Source organism: Onychostoma macrolepis, chromosome 08 (genome assembly GCF_012432095.1).
Source record: "Onychostoma macrolepis isolate SWU-2019 chromosome 08, ASM1243209v1, whole genome shotgun sequence".
Classification (NCBI taxonomy): Eukaryota; Metazoa; Chordata; class Actinopteri; order Cypriniformes; family Cyprinidae; genus Onychostoma; species Onychostoma macrolepis.
Window position 1 is genome coordinate 2,528,114 of NC_081162.1, and position 21,785 is coordinate 2,549,898.

A 21,785-nucleotide genomic window follows, 5' to 3' on the forward strand; every position below is an offset into this window, starting at 1 on the left:
GCTAGAAAAAAAAAAAAAAAAACTTAGTAGCCCGTGCTCATAAATTTACATGCTCCTTGCAGAATATGGAAAATGTTAATAATTTTAACAAAATAAGAGGGATCATGAAAATTGCATGTTATTGTTTATTTAATACTGTCGAATAAGCCATTTCACATAAAAGATGTTTATATATACTTCACAAGTCAAAATAATAACTGAATTCATAAAAAAAAATGACCCTGTTCAAAAGTTATATACCCTTGAATCCTAATAATCTGTGTTGTTTCCTGTATTATCCACGAGTCACGACTATTTTTCTGTGTTATGATAGTTGTTCATGTTCGTGTTCTTTAAAATCGATTCTTAATACCAAGGACTATGAAACAATAAAAGCATTCATTAATTTTTTTTTACACCGAACTGGATTTTATGTAAAGAGGATATAATCCACTAAGAGGAGTTCTTCAAATAAACTCAGGAGGGCAGCAATACGCCTTTGATGTGTCTAGTCTGCCGCAGATCTCATAAGAAGAAGAAGAAGCAGCAGCAGCAGAATGATGGACCAATCACCGTCATTTACTAGACGGTTTCGATTTGTATCTTAGATGCCAGTCCTTGGCATTATTAGATGAAATTAATTTATTGAGCTAATTCCGATATGAAATAATAAAACATCAAGTATAAAAACAAACAAACTACGATTTGAATGCACCTTGTAGAAGGATTTCTCTTTTTGAGCCGTCGAGCGTCTCTTGGAAGAATGTGCATTACACATTAGCTAGCAACAACCCAGTGGATTACAAAATACATTTATGTACATGTACGACGATTTATTAAGTATACTGGCATAGTCTGTCGCATATGTTTCTCTTTGTAAGCTACAGACCTTATTCATTTGAACTTTTCTTATGTGCAAACCATAGATTTGTGTGTGTTTTCAATAGCATGTATTTTCCTCTGTTTTAGTTCATTTTATTCTTTCCTTTAATGTATTTTTGTTATCACAGTAGCTGACTTGATTTGTCCTGATGGTATAAGGAACAGAGCTAGATAATGTCCCAGCATGCTCTGCTCTCTGCGGGTTGTAAGGCATGGCGATCACTGTCATGTCCCCGGTCAGAGCTTCGGCTGGATCTCACTCTGGGATGCGGTCAGACGTTCCGGTAAACTATATACTAACGTTACCATTTCATTGCTGTCTTCAACAGAAACTTGCCTTGTACACTCTTAAAAATGAAGGTGCTTAAAAGGTCTTTTACAGTGATGCCATAGAAGAACCATGTTTGGTTCCATAAAGAACCATTCAGGCAAACGTTCTTTAAAGAACCATCTCTTTCTTACCTTTTTATAATCTGAAGAACTTTCTTTTGCCACAAAGAACCTTTTGTGAAACAGAAAGGTTCTTCAGATGTTAAAGGTTCTTTATGGAACCAATTAGACAAAAAGGTTCTTCTGTGGCATCGTGAAGCACCTTTATTTTTAAGAGTGTAGGGGCCACATTTTATGTTTTTGTTGCATTTTATTAATTCCATTTATAATTTAGGTCATTGTTTCTTACTCCAAAGTCAGTCATAATTTAAATTTTACACCCTTTCTGACCCTCAGAATGTTTTCAATAAACTAATAAAAAAAGGAAAAAAAAAGCTGAGCAAACTTAAGTTTACGGCAACCAGCTTCAGCAGATTTTAGAGTTTTCTCAACTTATTTTTGTAGGAGATTTTTGAGTTTTCTCAACTTTTTGTTGTATAAACTTAAAACAATAAGTTGAGAAAACTCAAAAATATGCTGAAGCAGGTTGCCTTAAACTTTAAGTTTGCTCAAGTTTTAAAAATTTTTTACAGTGTACTGTACCTTTAAGTCTGTGTGTAAATGACTGGTCCACCTCACATGTGATATAATTAACAACACCCCCACCAAGCTGCTGAATACTGATATACTGATATGAAAATATGGGCAGTATTAAAAAATAAATAAATAAATAAATAAAAAACAGCAGTAAGCAGCGTACAATACAGTAGCACTGTGCAGTATTGTGTAATTAGTAAACTGGTATTCCATTCTGAATAAAGCCTTAGAATTAAACAAGCTGTGTTTTTGATAATGCATATGAACTTCTGTGTTTAGTTTTTCATTATACAGTATAACCATATCCTTTTAGATGGCGTGAGACTGCAGATAGTCACTGGACGGGAGTAATGCGAGGAAAAGTGTGGACACTAACTCAAACAGAGGATACGCTGTGGTACTATGTTTACAGTCATCAGATAAATCCAGGAACAGAAAACAGACAGAAATGGAAGGTGGAAGAGGAGGAGCAGTTATTGGGGAAGATGTCAAAAAGAAAGACTGACATGAAGCAGGAAGAGGCGGGATTGTGCAAAGTGATGTCAGAGACTGACAACAAAGAGGAGGAATTTCTGAGGGATTATTTCCAGTTAGATGTTAAATTAGGGGATCTCTACAGGGATTGGAGCACCGTGGATCCACACTTCAAACATACAGCAAACATCTTCACAGGTATATGTCTCATTGAAAGAACTGTTCATCCAAAAATTTGACTTTAGTTTGACATTAAGTAAAATAATGTGTGTGTGTGTGTATATATATATATATATATATATATATATATATATATATATATATATATATATATACGCACAGTATATATGTTTTCCCAAAACATTTTTTCTTGATATATATGTCTACAAACATATATTGGGAACCCCTACAATTAATACTTCATCTAGCTCAGCACTTTGACACCCCAGGTATTTGTATGTTTTCAAAATCATATACAGTATGTGGGACAATATGTGATTTTCTCCTTTTAAGCTGCATCAGGTGTGTTTTTTCTCTAATTCAGAGAAGATTTGCACATATAGAACTGAATAATAATTTAGAAAAATATGTACATTCACTGGAATATACTTTCGAGAAACAAATTGATCATGGCTGAGTGCATATCTACTTTACGGTAACATCTGTAACTGAAAATATTTGCTTCTGCATGAGGCTGCATTAGCATTGCTAGGTGTCAATATAGATCCAAGACAACTGACATATTTGCATGTGCAACATAATACAAAATATACTGAGTTCACCTTTAAAAGTGCAGAAGAAAGGGTCTTTTGAACAGTGGTCCTTAATACAAAACACCTTTTTTTCTGCGTCTGTCTGTTTGAACATCTTAGGAGTGCGTTTGTTGCGTCAAGACCCTGTGGAGTGTCTTTTCTCATTCATCTGTAGCTCGAATAATCACATCTCACGGATTCAGGGCATGGTCGACAGACTGTGTCAGACACTCGGGACTTTCCTCTGCAAGCTTGATGACGTGGCCTATTATGATTTCCCCCCTCTGCAAGCTCTTACAGGTAGCTATACTAGCACTCATAGAACACAGTAGCTAATCGAACATGTTTAAGTTCAATACTGCGAATTATCTCTTTTACTTTTATAATCATACAAAAAAAATGCATTTACATTTTAACGTATAGTGATAAGTAATGAAACAAATACACAACCAAGTGATTCAAACATCAATATCATAAAAACAAAAATTTTAAACCTCTATTTTAAAGATAATGTACACAGTAATGTTTAGATTATATCCTTTTCTGCTTCTGAAAATGTACAGACTGTAAAATCTTCTTCCTAACAATCCTTTAATCATTTACAAATAACTAGAAACAGACAAGCCATTTTATTTCAATTCATAATTACATCATGAAGCTCAGTGCAAGTGGTCCATTGAGCCTACAATTAAATATAATGTATATCAAATTAAAATAAATTAAATGTTAGTTAAAAAAATAAAAATGCACTATGGGAGTCTGTTTTGGGCCCTATATTTTTAAATATCAGCAATATTTTTACCACATTTAGTAGCATTTTTGCCACAAGCACTGGTCAGTTTTCTGACTTACTACATAAAAAAATACTTACTAAATAAAATAAAAAATACACTTGAAATATTGAATATTTAAATTAGTTAACCCTAAAAATTTAAATTCTAAATGTACTCACAATCATGTCGTTTCAAATCCATAAAGCTTTTGTTCATCTTTGTAACACAAATGAAGATACCGTAATGAAATCTGGAAAGTTTTTGTTGCTCCATTGGAGGTCCGTTCACCCAAATTTTTGCATGCTTTATGTGTGAGAACTATGAGATTTGTTCTCAAAGGTTGTGCAAGCACATTTGAGCTTCTGCAAGAACCAATGAGGTTTGTTCTTGAGCTTCATGTTTGTTGTTAATAAAAGCTGAAATTAAATCTGTTCATCATATCATAATTAAATCTGTTCAACACTATCATGTCTCTTGGAAGACTTGCATTACACTGCTCAGTATTAAACTGTTTCATATGGATGTAGGTTTTACGTAAGCTATATTCACTTTTTGAAGTGTAAAAGTTTTATGATAATGGATATTCAGTGGTGGGACAGATACCTTTAAAATTTCATAAATATTATCTTTGTGTTTAGAAGATACATTGAAAATCTTGTGGATTTGGAACATCATGATAGTGATGACAGTATTTTCATACTTGAGTGAACCATCCCTTTAAATAATTTTATTAATGTGAGAAAAAAAGAGCATGTTGTGATATGAGAGACATGAAAATGCCACATACATTATATGTAAGAAATGGGTTGCCTGTGATAACAGTTAGTTTTACAGTTTACCATCATTATACAAAAATATTTGGCTGCTGAATAAATGTTTCCCAAAATCATTGATGCATCATAATCCAAAATTATAAAAGCACTTAATATTTAATATTTGAATGTTTGTTTGTATATGTGTGACAGATCCTAGTGTGGAGATGCGTTTGCGTGATTTGGGTTTTGGCTACCGTGCTCGTTTCCTGCAGCAGAGCTCACAAATCATTGTGAACTCTCATGACCCTGACTGGCTCCAGTCGCTCCGCGGCACCCCCTACCTGCAGGCCAGAGATGCACTGAGAGCTCTTCCTGGAGTTGGTCTCAAAGTAATTATTTATTCTATATTTATGCATAAAAAGTACATGAATGGAACTTCTAAACTTGCACACAACACAAGTAGCATTCTCAACTTTGCTGCAAGGTGTGCATTAGCACAAACTGTCATCCTTTATGGAGTATTTTCTCTTTCAACTTTCGTTACAATGCAATGCAACAGTTGTGTTTGTATACTTTTGGCATGTGCCCTTTTACTGCATACTTCCCTTCCCATGAGATATTTTATTTTATTTTTATTTTAGCCTGTTTTAGACTGTTCATTCTAGCTATTAAATGCATGCATTTATCATAAGTGTTTTACATTTGTGAAATCTATGTTTGCTGGGGATCAGGTGGCTGACTGTGTATGTCTGATGTCACTGGATAAGTTTGAGGCTCTTCCTGTGGACACACATGTGTGGCAAATAGCTAAACGTGACTACAGCTTTGCTGCTGGGAGCAGCCAGAAGACTTTGACTGATAGAGTCTACAAAGAGATTGGTTAGTACCCAAAAAAGATACCCTGCCCTGGAAACCATGCACAGCAGCCTAGCATTTGTGCCTTTGAGTTTTGGACTGACACACAAAAAAAATCTACTTTACTTTTAAAGTAAATGAGATATTTTTGATCCTCTTTCGCAGGTGACTTCTTTAGAAAACTCTGGGGTCCCTATGCAGGCTGGGCACATTCTGTAAGTAACACTGCACATCATTCATCGGATATTATTATTAATATTATAGTATTTAAAAAATGAATTTATTCTTTTTGTCTTTTTGGGTCTCAGGTACTTTTCTGTGCTGATCTAAAGAGGTTTCAGAAGCTGAAAGAAGAGATTCCTGCACTGAAAGATGAGAAAACAGACCAGAAGAAAAAGATGAAAAAGAGAAGACATGACAGATGTGAGGAAAAACAGAAAAGAGAAAAAGGCAAAAAGCAACAGAGGACATAAGATCATGATAACATTCATCACTAATCAACAATCTGCTTCCAGTGTGCTCTTTTTCAATAAATGTGTAAGAGTATGAAATACTGTTTTCTAAGTAGATTGCAGCAGAGGATCATTCATTGGCTGATTTGCCATTTCCAGTCCTTAGTATATTATTTTGACATGTTTTGCTTTTGGATTTACATTTAGACATTATAAAATCACTGTTATAACATTTTAAAAAATCACCTTTTCTCAAAGTTCAGCACTGTTTTGTGCTTGAGTATGAAGTAGCATAGTTTTCAGAGTCTCATGGGATCTACATGAATCACACAAATGACCTATTTTGAATTCAAAATGTTGATTTTCGGTGAAAGGTATAGATCACTGTTAACAATCTTGTCAGCTTCTTTCAATTGTAAATCAAATGCTCCTTCACAAACATACTACGACTTTTCTGACCGACAGAGACAGTCGGAAATGAATGAATCAAAATAAATGTTGATTGGCTTAAGCTTACAAATCTCTGTTTATTCACTCGATCATTGCTGTCTTCATTTTAATGCAGTTTTTGATTTTTCCTTTGTCTTTTTCAGTTCTGCGCCCCAGAATGTTTCCCTCTTCTATTTATTTTGGTCATGTGACTGTGTCTGTAACAATTTGAAGGGTGAGCTCTTGATACTTACTTTTTAAAAAATAATTTAAAATGCTAATCAGTTAAAAATGTTTCCTTATTTGGCAAGTACATCTGATACGATATGATATACAAAGGGAAACTACACTGCAATTACCATGAATACCTTCAACATTCCCTAGCACAAAAATGTACACGGCCATTCGCCCGGAGACACAAACAGTGTGACACTAAAAAAAGGAAAGACTGGATTGAGTCAGTGGCTTATGTAAGTGTGACCCATGCACTGTTCTTGCTCTGAGGGGCTTACAGCATGCCAAGCAATGTCAAAATAACTCGCATAATTGAAATGTTTTACCAGAGGACCAGATATCAGATAAAAACATTTTCAGGATTGAAAGTCTGTTTACCCTCAAACATGGTATGTCTGCATCGATGTGGAAAATACAGTGTCGTTGTCAGTCCATATCATAAGTCTCATTCAAAGTCAAATTATCTCTAAATAGAAATCAAGGACATATAAAAAAAAAAGGTCAAATGTGGACACTTAAGACACATACAGTATAATATCTAACCCTGTTAAAAATGGTCAAAACAAGTCTGAACACTCAAGAGCAAATCAACTGTGCATCTGCAACCATAGTTATACGCATATGTGAATATCTATATCTGCAGTAGGCTTCAGCAGATGATTTTGCTAAAATAACACAATACAACAAGATTAGCTAAGAAGGCGTTAGCTAACACAACTTCAGTGTTCACGGTCTGGCTTTGACCATTCCAATAAGGTGGATGGCTTACGTATAGTGGCCCATAGAAACAGACGCTAATGAGGCATTTATATATACTGTGTGTGTGTGTGTATATATACAGGTGCTGGTCATATAATTAGAATATCATCAAAAAGTTGATTTATTTCACTAATTCCATTCAAAAAGTGAAACTTGTATATTACATTCATTCATTACACACAGACTGATATATTTCAAATGTTTATTTCTTTTAATTTTGATGATTAGAGCTTACAGCTCATGAAAGTCAAAAATCAGTATCTCAAAATATTAGAATATTTACATTTGAGTTTGAATAAATGACCATCCCTACAGTATAAATTCTGGGTATCTCTTGTTCTTTGAAACCACAATAATGGGGAAGACTGCTGACTTGGCAATGATCCAGAAGACGTACATTGACACCCTCCACAAAGAGGGTAAGTCACAGAAGGTCATTACTGAAAGGTGTGGCTGTTTACAGAGTGCTGTATCAAAGCATATTAAATGCAAAGTTGACTGGAAGGAAGAATTTGGGTAGGAAAAGGTGCACAAGCAACAGGGATGACCGCAAGCTTGAGAATACAGTCAAGCAAAGCCGATTCAAACACTTGTGAGAGCTTCACAAGGAGAGAACTAAAGCTGGAGTCAGTGCATCAAGAGTCACCACGCCAGACGCCTTCAGGAAAAGGGCTACCAAGCCACTTCTGAACCAGAGACAACGCCAGAAGCATCTTACCTGGGCTGTGGAGAAAAAGAACTGGACTGTTGCTCAGTGGTCCAAAGTCCTCTTTTCAGATGAAAGTAAATTTCACATTACATTTGGAAATCAAGGTCCCAGAGTCTGAAGGAAGAGTGGAGAGGCACAGAATCCATGTTGCTTGAAGTCCAGTGTGAAGTTTCCACAGTCAGTGATGATTTGGGCTGCCATGTCATCTGCTGGTGTTGGTCCACTGTGTTTTCTGATGTCCACAGTCAACGCAGCCATCTACCAGGAAATTTTAGAGCACTTCATGCTTCCTTCTGTTGACAAGCTTTATGGAGATGCTGATTTCATTTTCCAGCAGGACTTGGCACCTGCCCACACTGCCAAAGGTACCAAAAGCTGGTTCAATGACCATAGTGTTACTGTGCTTGATTGGCCAGCAAACTCGCCTGACCTGAGAATCTATGGGGTATTGTCAAGAAGAAGATGAGAGACACCAGACCCAACAATGCAGATGAGCTAAAGGCCACTATCAGAGCAACCTGGGCTCTCATAACACCTGAGCAGTGCCACAGACTGATCGACTCCATGCCACGCTGCATTGCTGCAGTAATTCAGGCAAAAGGAGCCCCAACTAAGTATTGAGTGCTGTACATGCTCATACTTTTCATTTTCATACTTTTCAGTTGGCCAAGATTTCTAAAAATCCTTTCTTTGTATTGGTCTTAAGTAATATTCTAATATTTTGAGATACTGATTTTTGACTTTCATGAGCTGTAAGCTCTAATCATCAAAATTAAAAGAAATAAACATTTGAAATATATCAGTCTGTGTGTAATGAATGAATATAATACACAAGTTTCACTTTTTGAACGGAATTAGTGAAATAAATCAACTTTTTGATGATATTCTAATTATATGACCAGCACCTGTATATATATATATACAGGTGCATCTCAATAAATTAGAATGTCGTGGAAAAGTTAATTTATTTCAGTAATTCAACTCAAATTGAGAAACTCGTGTATTAAATAAATTCAATGCACACAGACTGAAGTAGTTTAAGTCTTTGGTTCTTTTAACTGTAGCTCAAATAGTAGAGCATGGCGCTAACAACGCCAAGATCATGGGTTCGATTCCCAGGGAAAGCAAGAGTTGATAAAAATGTAAAAACTGTAACTTGAATGCAATGTAAGTCGCTTTGGATAAAAGCGTCTGCTAAATGCATAAATGTAAATGTAATTGTGATGATTTTGGCTCACATTTAACAAAAACCCACCAATTCACTGTCTCAACAAATTAGAATACTTCATAGACCAATAAAAAAAAACATTTTTAGTGAATTGTTGGCCTTCTGGAAAGTATGTTCATTTACTGTATATGTACTCAATACTTGGTAGGGGCTCCTTTTGCTTTAATTACTGCCTCAATTCAGTGTGGCATGGAGGTGATCAGTTTGTGGCACTGCTGAGGTGGTATGGAAGCCCAGGTTTCTTTGACAGTGGCCTTCAGCTCATCTGCATTTTTTGGTCTCTTGTTTCTCATTTTACTCTTGACAATACCCCATAGATTCTCTATGGGGTTCAGGTCTGGTGAGTTTGCTGGCCAGTCAAGCACACCAACACCATGGTCATTTAACCAACTTTTGGTGCTTTTGGCAGGGTGGGCAGGTGCCAAATCCTGCTTGAAAATGAAATCAGCATCTTTAAAAAGCTGGTCAGCAGAAGGAAGGATGAAGTGCTCCAAAATTTCTTGGTAAACGGGTGCAGTGACTTTGGTTTTCAAAAAACAAAATGGACCAACACCAGCATTGCAACATTGCACCCCAAATCATCACAGACTGTGGAAACATAACACTGGACTTCAAGCAACTTGGGCTATGAGCTTCTCCACCCTTCCTCCAGACTCTAGGACCTTGGTTTCCAAATGAAATACAAAACTTGCTCTCATCTGAAAAGAGGACTTTGGACCACTGGGCAACAGTCCAGTTCTTCTTCTCCTTAGCCCAGGTCTGATGTTGTCTGTGGTTCAGGAGTGGCTTAACAAGAGGAATACGACAACTGTAGTCAAATTCCTTGACACGTCTGTGTGTGGTGGCTCTTGATACCTTGACCCCAGCCTCAGTCCATTCCTTGTGAAGTTCACCCAAATTCTTGAATCGATTTTGCTTGACAATCCTCATAAGGCTGCGGTTCTCTCAGTTGGTTGTGCATCTTTTTCTTCCACACTTTTTCCTTCCACTCAACTTTCTGTTAACATGCTTGGATACAGCACTCTGTGAACAGCCAGCATCTTTGGCAATGAATGTTTGTGGCTTACCCTCCTTGTGAATGGTGTCAATGATTGTCTTCTGGACAACTGTCAGATCAGCCGTCTTCCCCATGATTGTGTAGTCTAGTGAACCAAACTGAGAGACCATTTTGAAGGCTCAGGAAACCTTTGCAGGTGTTTTGAGTTGATTAGCTGATTGGCATGTCACCATATTCTAATTTGCTGAGATAGTGAATTGGTGGGTTTTTGTTAAATGTGAGCCAAAATCATCACAATTAAAAGAACCAAAGACTCAAACTACTTCAGTCTGTGTGCATTGAATTTATTTAATAAACGAGTTTCACAATTTGAGTTGAATTATTGAATTAAATGAACTTTTCCACGACATTCTAATTTATTGAGATGCACCTGTGTATATATATATATATATATATATATATATATAAATTAATTAATTATTATTATTCTTTTTGTGCATGTCCTTATCTGTACTTTATCTATCATTTTATTGCATGTCTTTATTTGTATATTTGTATAGTTGTATTTTATTTTTGTAGTTTAGTTCTAGGTTAGGATCTTGGAAAACTCATTGATTTTTATTGTGAGTGAGGACAGGCTGACCCTTGATGTTAGCGGTCAAATGTGGAATCTGCGTATGCATATCTATGTTGATATCTCCAACAGAAATCACTTGCATAAAACACCTAATTTGTGGTCCTGTTATTATTATTTTTATGGTTTAGCTACGTCACCAAGTCACATTTACATACTGCCAGCCTACTTTGACCCACCCTTTAAGAACAGTTGTGTAAGACACTGGTGTGTCAATACGGGCACCATAGATATACTACTGTTTACAGGTGCTCATGAAGCCTCAGGAGCCGGAACCCAATTATGGTAAAGGGCGCTATATTTCTCAAACACTCTAAGCTGTTGACCAATCACAACAGACTGGGCCACAACTGACCAGTTAGAGAAGACTGGGTGTTTCGGAAGGGGGCTTTAAAAAAGAAAAGATCTAAAATAGAACATTTCAGGCAGAAGATGAAATAAGGTTCAGCAGCAATGTACAATATAAGAAAAAAATTTTAGTTTTTGTTTTACTTTTTATCATGTAAATGTACAACCAGAATTCCAGAAATGTTGGGACGTTTTTTAAAGTTTGAATAAAATGAAAACTCAAAGACTTAAAAATTACATGAGCCAATATTTTATTCACAATAGAACATAGAGAACATAACAAATGTTTAAACAGAGAAATTTTACCATTTTATCTACTAAATGAGCTCATTTCAAATTTGAGGCTTGCTACAGGTCTCAAAAAAGTTGGTACAGGGGCAACAAAGGGCTGAAAAAACAAGACATTTTGAAAAAATTCAGCTGGGAGAACATCTAGCAACAAATTAAGTTAATTGACATCAGGTCTGTAACATGATTAGCTATAAAAGGGATGTCTTAGAGAGGCAGAGTCTCTCAGAAGTAAAGATGGGCAGAGGCTATCCAATCTGTGAAAGAGTGCGTAAAAAGATTGTGGAATACTTTAAAAACAACATTCCTCAATGTCAAATTCCAAAGGCAAATTTCATAATCTACAGTGCATAACATCATCAAAAGGTTCAGAGAAACTGGAGAAATCTCTGTGCGTAAGGGAAAAGGCCGAAGACCTTTGTTGGATGCCCATGGTCTTCGGGCCCTCAGACGACACTGCATCACTCATCGGCATTATTCTGTCATTGACCTTACTAAATGGGCCCAGGAATACTTCCAGAAACCACTTTCGGTAAACACAATCCGCCGTGCCATCTGCAGATGCCAACTAAAGCTCTATCATGCAAAAAGGAAGCCATATGTGAACATGGTCCAGAAGCGCCATCGTGTCCTGTGGGCCAAGGCTCATTTAAAGTGGAAAAAGTGTTTCAGAAAGTGGAAAGTGGAAAAAGTTTCAAAGTGGAAAAGTGTTCTATAGCCAGACGAGTCCAAATTTGACATTCTTGTTGGAAATCATAGACGCCATGTCCTCCGGGCTAAAGAGGAGGGAGACATTCCAGCGTGTGTCATCAGCGTTCAGTTCAAAAGCCAGCATTTCTGATGGTATGGGTATGGGCATAGTGCATACGGTATGTTTTGGAAGGCACTATGAATGCTGAAAGGTATATAAAGGTTTTAGAGCAACATATGCTCCCCTCCAGACGACGTGTCTTTCAGCAGGACAATGCAAAACCGCATACTGCAGCTATTACAACAGCATGAATTTTGAATAGTGACGGTGTTACGGAGCCGACAAGACTAGAGGCGTGCGGATCCATTTGCAAGGCTTTTATTCAGGGACGTGGTCACATGCAATGGCAAAGAGGTACAACACAGGCAAGACAAAGAGTAATTCTAGGGCAAGCGTGGGTCTTCGATCGGCGAACAATATCCAACAGGGAAGGTCTCTATGGCAGAGCAGGAAGCAGAAGACCACCATGGTGGAGCAGATGATCACCAGACCTGAACAGAAGACCTCCACGGCGGAGCAGACAGAGCAGGAGCCCACCAGTGCGGAGCAGACAGGGCAGAAGACCTTCACGGCGGAGCAGACGGAGCAGGAGCCCATCAGTGCGGGCAGAAGACAACCACGACAGAGCAGAAACCCTTAGTAGAGACTGAAACTTAGGGAAAATTGAGACACAAGAAACAGAGAAAGCATGTACGGACTCAAGGACCGAGGCACGGAACATAGGAAGTCCATCAATCTTTTCCCTGGTGGCAACTGAGCGGGCAGACAGTCCATAAGCAAAGTCCCTGATCAAAACTGGACAGGCATACAATTCAAAATTTAACTCATTGATTGGAACTGGACAGGAAGACAGCTCAAAACCTGACTCATTGACTGGAATTGGACAGGAAAACAATTCATAAGCAGATTTGACTTCAGAATTCAAACCTGGATAGACAGACTGTTCAGAATCGGGTCCTCTTACAGTAACTGGACTAACAGACAGTTCATAAATAAATGCTTTGGCTGGAATGGGACTGGCAAATAGTTCACAATCAAAGGCTTTGACAGAGGTTGATGCAGACAGTTCAGTGACAGAAACTGGCAAGACAGACAATTCAAAGTCAGGCTCTTTGGTAGATAGATAGTTCATTAAGACAGGACAGGACGAGAGTTCAGGGACAGCCCTTCTGGCTGCGACAGTATAGGCAGAGAGTTCACAGATGGCCTCCATAGTCGTGACAGGACAGGACGAGAGTTCATAATTGAGTACCACTGACACCTCTGTAGGTTCTGCAGCAGATGCCACCACCTCTGGAGGTTCTACAGCAGTCTCATTAGAAAACAGGGAGAGTTCAGTGACAGTCTCTACAACTGCGACATGACAGGCTGAGAGTACATTGCTGGACACCACCACCATACAAGGAGCTGAAGTGAGCACCGCCACTTCGGAAGGATCTACAGCTTGTGCTTAATACACAGAGCCGTAGTTCACTGACAAGCTACGCGATATCGCGTTCATAATCGCAGATGAATCGCATTCAATTATGAACACGATATCGCGTAGCTTGTCAGGGAACTACGGCTCTGTGTATTAAGTAACTGCCGCTCCATTTGAAAACAGGTGATGGAGATTTACCGCCAATCACGGAGCCGGCTTTACTGACGAGGTGCGCATGTGAATCGCATGCAATTAATTGCACAGCCCTATGCTCTAGTGCGCACTGCGCAGTGGCGCCTGCAGGTGTACGGCTGGACGCACTGTGCGTACCATGAGCGCTCAGACTGACCTGAGATTTGCCCCGCAAACATTTCAGCAGTAAATTATAGGACCGTGTGTCCCGTATTTCTGTCGACTGAAGCAGCCATGCCATTAATAATGAATATATCAGTCTTTTGCATGCTAAAGTCAATTTCTGCTTATAAACATTGCCTCAAATAGAAAGAGAAAATCGTGCTACACGCACGTTCATGAGATCGGGTTAGAATACAACAATTAATTTGTAGCCTATTTTACAAATGGGAATACAACGAATTCATGACAATGTTTTACATTCAAGCTACTCGTAAAATTTATAGTGAAAAGTTCTTTAAAATCATCTGGAATGCACATTTATATAGTTCAAACATTTAAACTAACATTGATATGCTTGAACTGTTTATATCTATAGATTTTATTTTAGGCAAGTCGTGATGATTTGAGAAGGCTAAATTGATCAAACATAGGCTATGATCAGCTCACTGTCTGCCGCTGGCCGCTTGGTTGTTACTTAAAAAAAAAAAACTTACATGTAACGAACAAAAAGTTACATACGTTACATAGTTTTGCTGTGTCCATACCTGGCCAGTGTCCATTTAAAAAAGCTGCTGGATCCTTTGGTGGCCGAGTATTCTGTTATGGAGCCGACGAGACGAGAGGCTTGTGGATCCATTTGCAAGGCTTTTATTCAGGGACGTGGTCACAAAACAAGCAAGGTTCATGCAGTGGCAAACAGGTACAACACAGGCAAGACAAAGAGTAATCCTAGGGCAAGCGTGGGTCTTCGATCGGCGAACAATATGCAACAGGACAAGACAGAGAGATAATCCAGGTACACGAGCAATAGTCCAACTGAGGTGCAAACAGGGTCCGAACGGCAAGGCAAAGGGTTAATCCAGGAAACACGAATCAAAACTAGAGAAAACAGGCAAGGCACGACTATGACAATTAAGTTTTTCTCTGCATTTGTCAACCTATCTCATGAAATTTTCAGATTTTCAAATTGTATTGGGTGCAGATACGAATTCTGTAATGTCGCATATCATAGATCTGGACCAAAGGAATCACACTCTCAAGCTTTTTGTTCAGACAAACTTCGGCAAAGTCTTTCACTTTCTTTTCTGCTACTCACAAATCCTATTTGTGAATTAACTATATTTTCATTTCTACTTCTTTATCTTAAGCTGTTCGTGATGCCGATATCTGTTCCTTATCTCTTGTCGGATCATGATGGAAATTTGTTCAGATTATCTTTGATCCCTCGGCCATTTCGTGCCACTAGATGGCGATTTCACCCTAAATTGTTACAGGATGAAAACCTTTGCAGTTAATTCAGAAATAAATTTGCTGAGTTTATTGAAATTAACCAAGGTTCAGTGGATGATCCTCGAACACTTTTGAATGCAGTTAAAGGATTTATAAGGAATAACTCAATTTCACATGCTTCTTTCCTTCAGAAAAACCAACACAAAAAGATAGTTGAACTGGAATCACAGCTCCAGAATCTGACTAGAGATAATCAACGTTGTTTCTCAGACAATACACTCAGTAAAATCATGGTGGTTAGGTCCGAACTCAATTCATTTCTAGGGCAGAATTCCTGATTCAAAGATCCAGGCAGAATTATTATTTTCAAGGGAGTAGACCAAGCCACCTTTTAGCTCTAAGATTATGCAACAGTGAAAAGTTTAATAATATTTCAGCAGTGAAATCCCAATCTGGGCTCATTATGACAGACCCAAAAGACATTAATATCGCCTTCCACTCTTTCTACTCTAACCTCTATACTTCTTCTGCTGATGGTGACCCTGACTCTTTTGCATCTTTTCTGTCCAACCTTGATTTACCTAGGCTGTCAGATTCAGATTTGGAATACCTGGCTGAACCAATCACTCTTCAGGAACTGGAGTCAGCAATCCAATCTGTCCCCAGGCATAGATGGTATTCCAATCAAATTGTATACTAATTTTTGGTCGGATTTAGGCTCCCTCATGTTAGATATGATACATTTTTCAGTTACTCAAGGCTCATTTCACCCATCTATTAATATAGCTGTTATTTCTCTCTTGTTAAAAAAAGATAACATCCGACTTCCTGTTCTTGTTACCGGCCACTTTCTTTGATAGGGACTGATGTTAAATTATATGCTAAAGTACTATCTCGTCATCTAGAGAAATTATGAATAGGCTAGTTCATCATGACCAAACAGGATTTATTAAATCTCACTCAGCTTCGGATAACTTGCGCAGGTTATATCATATTATTGTCACAAACAGAGACGTGAACCAAGAGTGAGTGATCAACAGTGATGTTTATTAACAGAAAGTGGAATCAGGATAATAACATGCATCAGTGGATCAGTGAGAGTTCGTGTGGTCCGTCGAGGGGATGAACTGGGTTAGCTGATAACAGATGAGTTTCCGATAGAGAACCAGGGAGCTTTGTAATCCACCGCGGGGAATCGTTGGAGAGACTGGGGAGAGACACTGCGCAGCAACTGGAGAGTAAACACACAGATTAGAATGATGAGAGCCAGGTTACTGTTCCGTAAGTGAACCATAGACCGGACGATGAATGTTAGAAAGTGTGGGTGCTTTATGGGAGTGCTGATGAGGGTGCGCAGGTGCAGGTGATCAGAAGTCAGGTGGCTGTGATCTGGTGATTGCAGTTGATGACGGTGACTGTGATTCTCTGACAATTATTAATTCAATGAATATTTCGTCCTCCCCTTGTGCAGTATTATCTCTAGATGCGATGAAAGCTTTCAACCAACTAGAATGGAACTATTTATGGGCGGTTCTACAGCATCTGGGTCTAGGATCGAGTTTCATAAATAAGATAAAAGTTCTGTACACCAATCCAGCAGCCACTGTTCTCATAGCTGCTGTTCGCTCTAACCCATTCTTTATACATCGAGGTACTCGTCAGGGTTGCCCGCTTTCTCCTCTGTTATTTACCCTATCCTTAGAACCCATAGCTCCAGCGGTCCAACAATCTGAAACTATTTCTCCCATAAATATACGGAATACTCATCATCATATTTCTTTGTTCGCTGATGATATCTTATTGATTTTGGAGAAGCCGTCACATTGTATTCCTCATGTGTTCCTCATGTCATACCTCAATTTATTTGACCATTTTGGATCTCTCTGGGTTTAAAATTAATTGGTGTAAGTCATGGTTACTTCTCCTCAATTCTAAAATTGATTCCATGTCCCTTTTTATATCTATTCCATTGGTCCAAAACTTTAAGTTCTTGGGAGTAGGTGTTTTTCCTTCCCTGCAGGAAATCGTTTCAAAAAACTATAATAGTATTCTAGTCAAAGTATCCTCAGATTTGGAAAATTGGTCTTGTCTTCCTACTTCTTTTCAGGCTTGTGTATCAGTGATTAAAATGAATGTTCTCCCACGTATTAATTTCTTTTCTTCCATGATTCCTCTCGCTCCACTGGTTGGCTACTGAAACAAACTAGATGCATGTGTTTCACGGTATATATGGGATGGGAAACGTCCTCTTATTAAACTGACTACCTTACATTGATGTAGATTACATGGAGGTCTTTCTTTCCCTAATTTTAGACTGTATGCTCAATCATTTTCCCTCTGCCCTTTATCAGTTTGGTTTGATCCTGACGCTTCTGTGTCTTGGAGAGCAATTGAGGAATCTATTGTTTATCGGTATAAATTGAAGCATCTTGTTTTTTTCAGGGGTTCCGCTTAGGCAGTGTAAATCTCGGTTTGGTCCCATTGTAACCCACCTCCTTTCCACATAGAGGGATGTTGAAAGACGTTCACAACTAGTTACAATATGGCATAGGCATTCGCCTATTTTCCACAATAATAACCTTTTGTCAGGCAGTAATCCATTTAGTTGTCCGCAATGGACTCATAATAAAGTAAACACTTAATCTTAATGAGGATCTGCAAGTTTTATTTTCGGATTAGGTATGGGGTATGTTTAAATTAGGTGTGTCAACGTTAACGCGTTAACGCATGTGATTAATCTAAAAAGTTTAACGCGTTAATATTTTTTTAATGCAAATTAATCGTTTGATAAGGTTTGACCCAACTTCTTCCCGTCATCGCGGAAGGTTATCTATCATTGTGTGATGAGGGGACAGCGAACCAGTGTTGCCAGGGTTGCGGCACAAGTGGGCTATTTTGAAAATACAGTCGCCGGACTGTATGGTTGCGTTTTTTTGGGCTACTTTTATGATGTACCGCGGCCACCCAAATAGACAAATAAAAATAAAAATGTATCCTTTTACTAATGTGTATTATACTTGGAATGTATACCTGGCAACTTAAGAACAGAGAGGCGGTTGTAACATCACAAACAACATGAGTTTCAGCCAGAGCAGACATGCTTTATATAAGATAATAAACACACGATTACGATAGGATATTTGTATGTGATTTTCATGAGTTAAATGTGTACGTCTGAAATGCTAATTTGTGCAGCGATATAAAAGGTTATAAATAGCATATTTTAACAACAGTAAACGACCAAATTCCACATGTGATCGCAAAAGGAAGTTATTACAAACACTCGATGGTGGTTTGAAGTGGGTTCTGAGTAAAAGTGTACTATTAATCTCATAAATTGTCTTATGAAGCATGATGCTAATATTAGCTCTAATGCACCTGCAGAGCAGGTCCAATTCTTCTTCATAATGCATTTTGTCATAATACTTTATGTAAGGTCGCAAGAAAATGTTTTGTTGTATTTATTTAGAAATACTTTTGATAATAGTTGGGTAAATGTATACTGGAATTGAAGCGATGGGGGTATGGGGGTAGAATGGGTTGGGGTGGGTTCTAAATTTGTACAGCTGCTTTTTGTTTTATATTACTGTTCCCTGAAAAAAAAAATTAAATAAACAGCTGTTAACAAAACAACAACAACAACAACAAATGTGTCCAGAATTGAGCACCCCGATTAAAGATTGCAGATCACATACTTACGTCTTCCGTGTACTTCACACAAGGAGTATAATTTGTGTTATTTGAGCCTCTACCTATACATAAGCTTTTGTATTTCTCTTTCTGAACCACACTTAACTCTGCCTTGTATGTATATTTCAGTTTGTGGGTGACGGTTATTCTGGTGTCAAAAATGAGTTGTCTTTGTTTGTCAGTTACATTACTCTCATGTGTACCTTACATTATTGAACAAAGCATTGTCTGTCCACATAAGATGGCCCCTTCTACAAATTTGTGCTTGTGTAATTGTGTGTGTGTGTGTGTGTGTGTGTGTGTGTGTGCGTGCGTGCGTGCGTGTTTGTGGATTGAGCTTCTCAGTGATGATTATGCAACTGTATGTGTCTTTGTGCCACACACGCTTATTCTCGGTGGCCTAAATCTGTTCTTTCTCCTGTCAGGCTGTAAATATCTCTGCTTTTCATTACACTGAGTCCCCCTTTCTCTTTTGGTGTTCGCACATACTTAATTACACAATACAGCTTTCTCCATATTAAAACAATTGATTGTCATGCGCCCAGTAGGACCCATGCACTCTGCATTGACTTTTATAGTTACTATGTATGCATACTGTGCTCCAAATATTTGAAACAACCTTAAAACTTCAAAATTAATTTAAACATGCACATAAACAAAAAGCTGTAGGATTTTGAGAAGCAAGTTAATGTTATAATGTAAAATCAAGAAATATTATTAACACTTCACAAGTCAAGTCAGCTTTATTTATATAGCGCTTTATACAATACATATTGTTTCAAAGCACCTTTACAGTGATAAACAGGGAAATAATGATTAATGGTCCAAACAAAATTCAATTTTGCTGTAAAGCAGTTCTGAAAAGACAATAGTAGACAGTCATTATTTATTTGAAATCAGTTCATTGTTGATTCAGTTCAGTTTAATAACTGTGTAAAGTTGATCAATTATGGCATGAGTTTAATTAATCTAAGAACATGAAGAGAACAGTGATGCCATCATCCAACTCAGTTCAGTTCTCATCCACTAGCGTCCATGCAGTCAAGTCAATAATATTGCCAAAACAATAAGGTCTCTCTTATCACTAACAGTAAAAAACAAAGAGCAGTATATTTTGACAGAATTTATTAATCTTATTGATTAGGCATTTATTAAAATGTTCTCTAGTACAATGTCAAATCATACTGAATAACATGGATTATCAGGTTTTGTTCATGCTCAAGTGCGAGCATCAACATCACGACCAAGGTATGAACAGAGAGCAATAGCCCAGCGCTATTGCCATGAATGAATGCATGAATGAATCTGGCAATGCTTTTGTGCAGTGTGATGTCATTACTGCTCACTGGGCAGCCTTGGGGAGAAACATGCAGTCAAACATGTGAGGAAAAGACAGAATTTATGTCTGATGACACAAGGCAAGACAGATGAGATTGCGTTTTAGAACAGGGGTTTTCAAACCATTCCTGAAGCCTTCCCAGCACTGTCCATTCTGGATGTCTCCCACAGTGCAACAGTGTTTAGCAACAGTTTAAAAACCCATCTGCTGAAGGTTATTCATTATTTAGTTGCCCAGTGGAAGGAGCTCCAAGATTGAATATTATATCAATTATATATTATATCATGTTGCCATTATTCCACTATTTAGTGCTTAATTTCTTGTATGTGTTCAGGTTAAGTTTTGTACATTTGAATTAAGAAAACCATTTCATTTTATCTGAAGATCAAATTACCCTTGAGTTTCTTATCAGCCTGCTTCTATCAGACAAAACAAATGATCTGCTATTGGCTGACAGCCCTACCATTTTTTGATATTTCCTGGAATTATAGTTTCTGTTTGGCATGCAGTGGTATTCAAATGAGGAAGCATCACAATTTTTTTTTTTTTTTTGAAAAATGAAAATGTAATGTAAAAATGAAATGTAAAATCGTTCCAGTTTCACTGATTGTTGACAATCTTTGTACTATCAAAAAAAAAAATTAAAAAAAATTAAATAAATATATATATATATATATATATATATACATACTGTTTTTCAGTATGTGTTCTTACATGTACTTACAGTGTACCTACCTAAGAAAGTTCTGGAAATACCTGGTAACTACATGGGGTAGGGGTAGGTTCAGGGTTAGTACCTAGTTATTGTTTAATTACTATAATAAGTACACTGTAAAAAATGATATGATGAAAAAGTCATGATAACTTATGTTTTAAAGTTACTTTAACTCATAAAAATAATTTAAGCAATTTCAACTTTTTTTTGTAAGTTATGCTAGATTCAACTTGATTTTTTAAGTCAGTTTAATGTTATTGAAATTCAAGGAGACCAATTTAATTCAGTGAACTTAACATTTTAAGTTCTAACTTACTGGCACACTGTAAAAAAAAAAGTTGAGCCAACTTAAAAGTTTGCTCATCTTATTTTTGTGCACTGTAAAACCCGACAAGTTAGGTTAACTCAAACTGTTTGAGTAAACTTATTGCCTTAAACTATTTAAGTTTATAAAACTAACAATTATGAGTGCTCTGAACTTATTTCAGTTGAGTTCACTAAAATAAGATATACATTGCAATTAAGTGATTAATTGAGTAATAATTGAGCATTAGTGATGAACACTTGCTGTTAACAAACATAATCACTGAAGAAAAAGAAACACAAGAACAACTAACTTTAGTCACAGCCTTAGATGAAATCAACTGAAATAAAATACATTAAATCTCTCAAGATCTGATTAAACAACCCCACAAACAGCATCACCAGCTCCACTTATTAATAACCAGACTGACTTTATTTCTGTCAGACATCTACAGAAGATCTTATTGAG

General features: G+C 37.3%; 1 protein-coding gene across 3 annotated transcripts; it reads left to right on the plus strand.

The window, feature by feature from the left end:
• The first annotated feature begins 490 nt into the window (after positions 1-490).
• On the plus strand, positions 491-6,391 carry ogg1 (8-oxoguanine DNA glycosylase). Of its 3 annotated transcripts, none has more exons than XM_058784896.1 (8): positions 491-855; positions 993-1,145; positions 2,141-2,499; positions 3,174-3,353; positions 4,792-4,970; positions 5,313-5,460; positions 5,602-5,651; positions 5,745-6,391. In XM_058784896.1, the coding sequence occupies exons 2-8, from the start codon at positions 1,036-1,038 to the stop codon at positions 5,907-5,909; spliced, it is 1,191 nt and encodes a 396-aa protein (XP_058640879.1). In that variant the 5' UTR covers positions 491-855; positions 993-1,035; the 3' UTR covers positions 5,910-6,391. The 3 variants fall into 3 exon arrangements, with proteins under 3 accessions (XP_058640879.1, XP_058640878.1, XP_058640877.1); XM_058784895.1 differs by having other exon boundaries at positions 492-855; positions 990-1,145; XM_058784894.1 differs by having other exon boundaries at positions 492-802; positions 990-1,145.
• Positions 6,392-21,785: the final 15,394 nt, after the last annotated feature.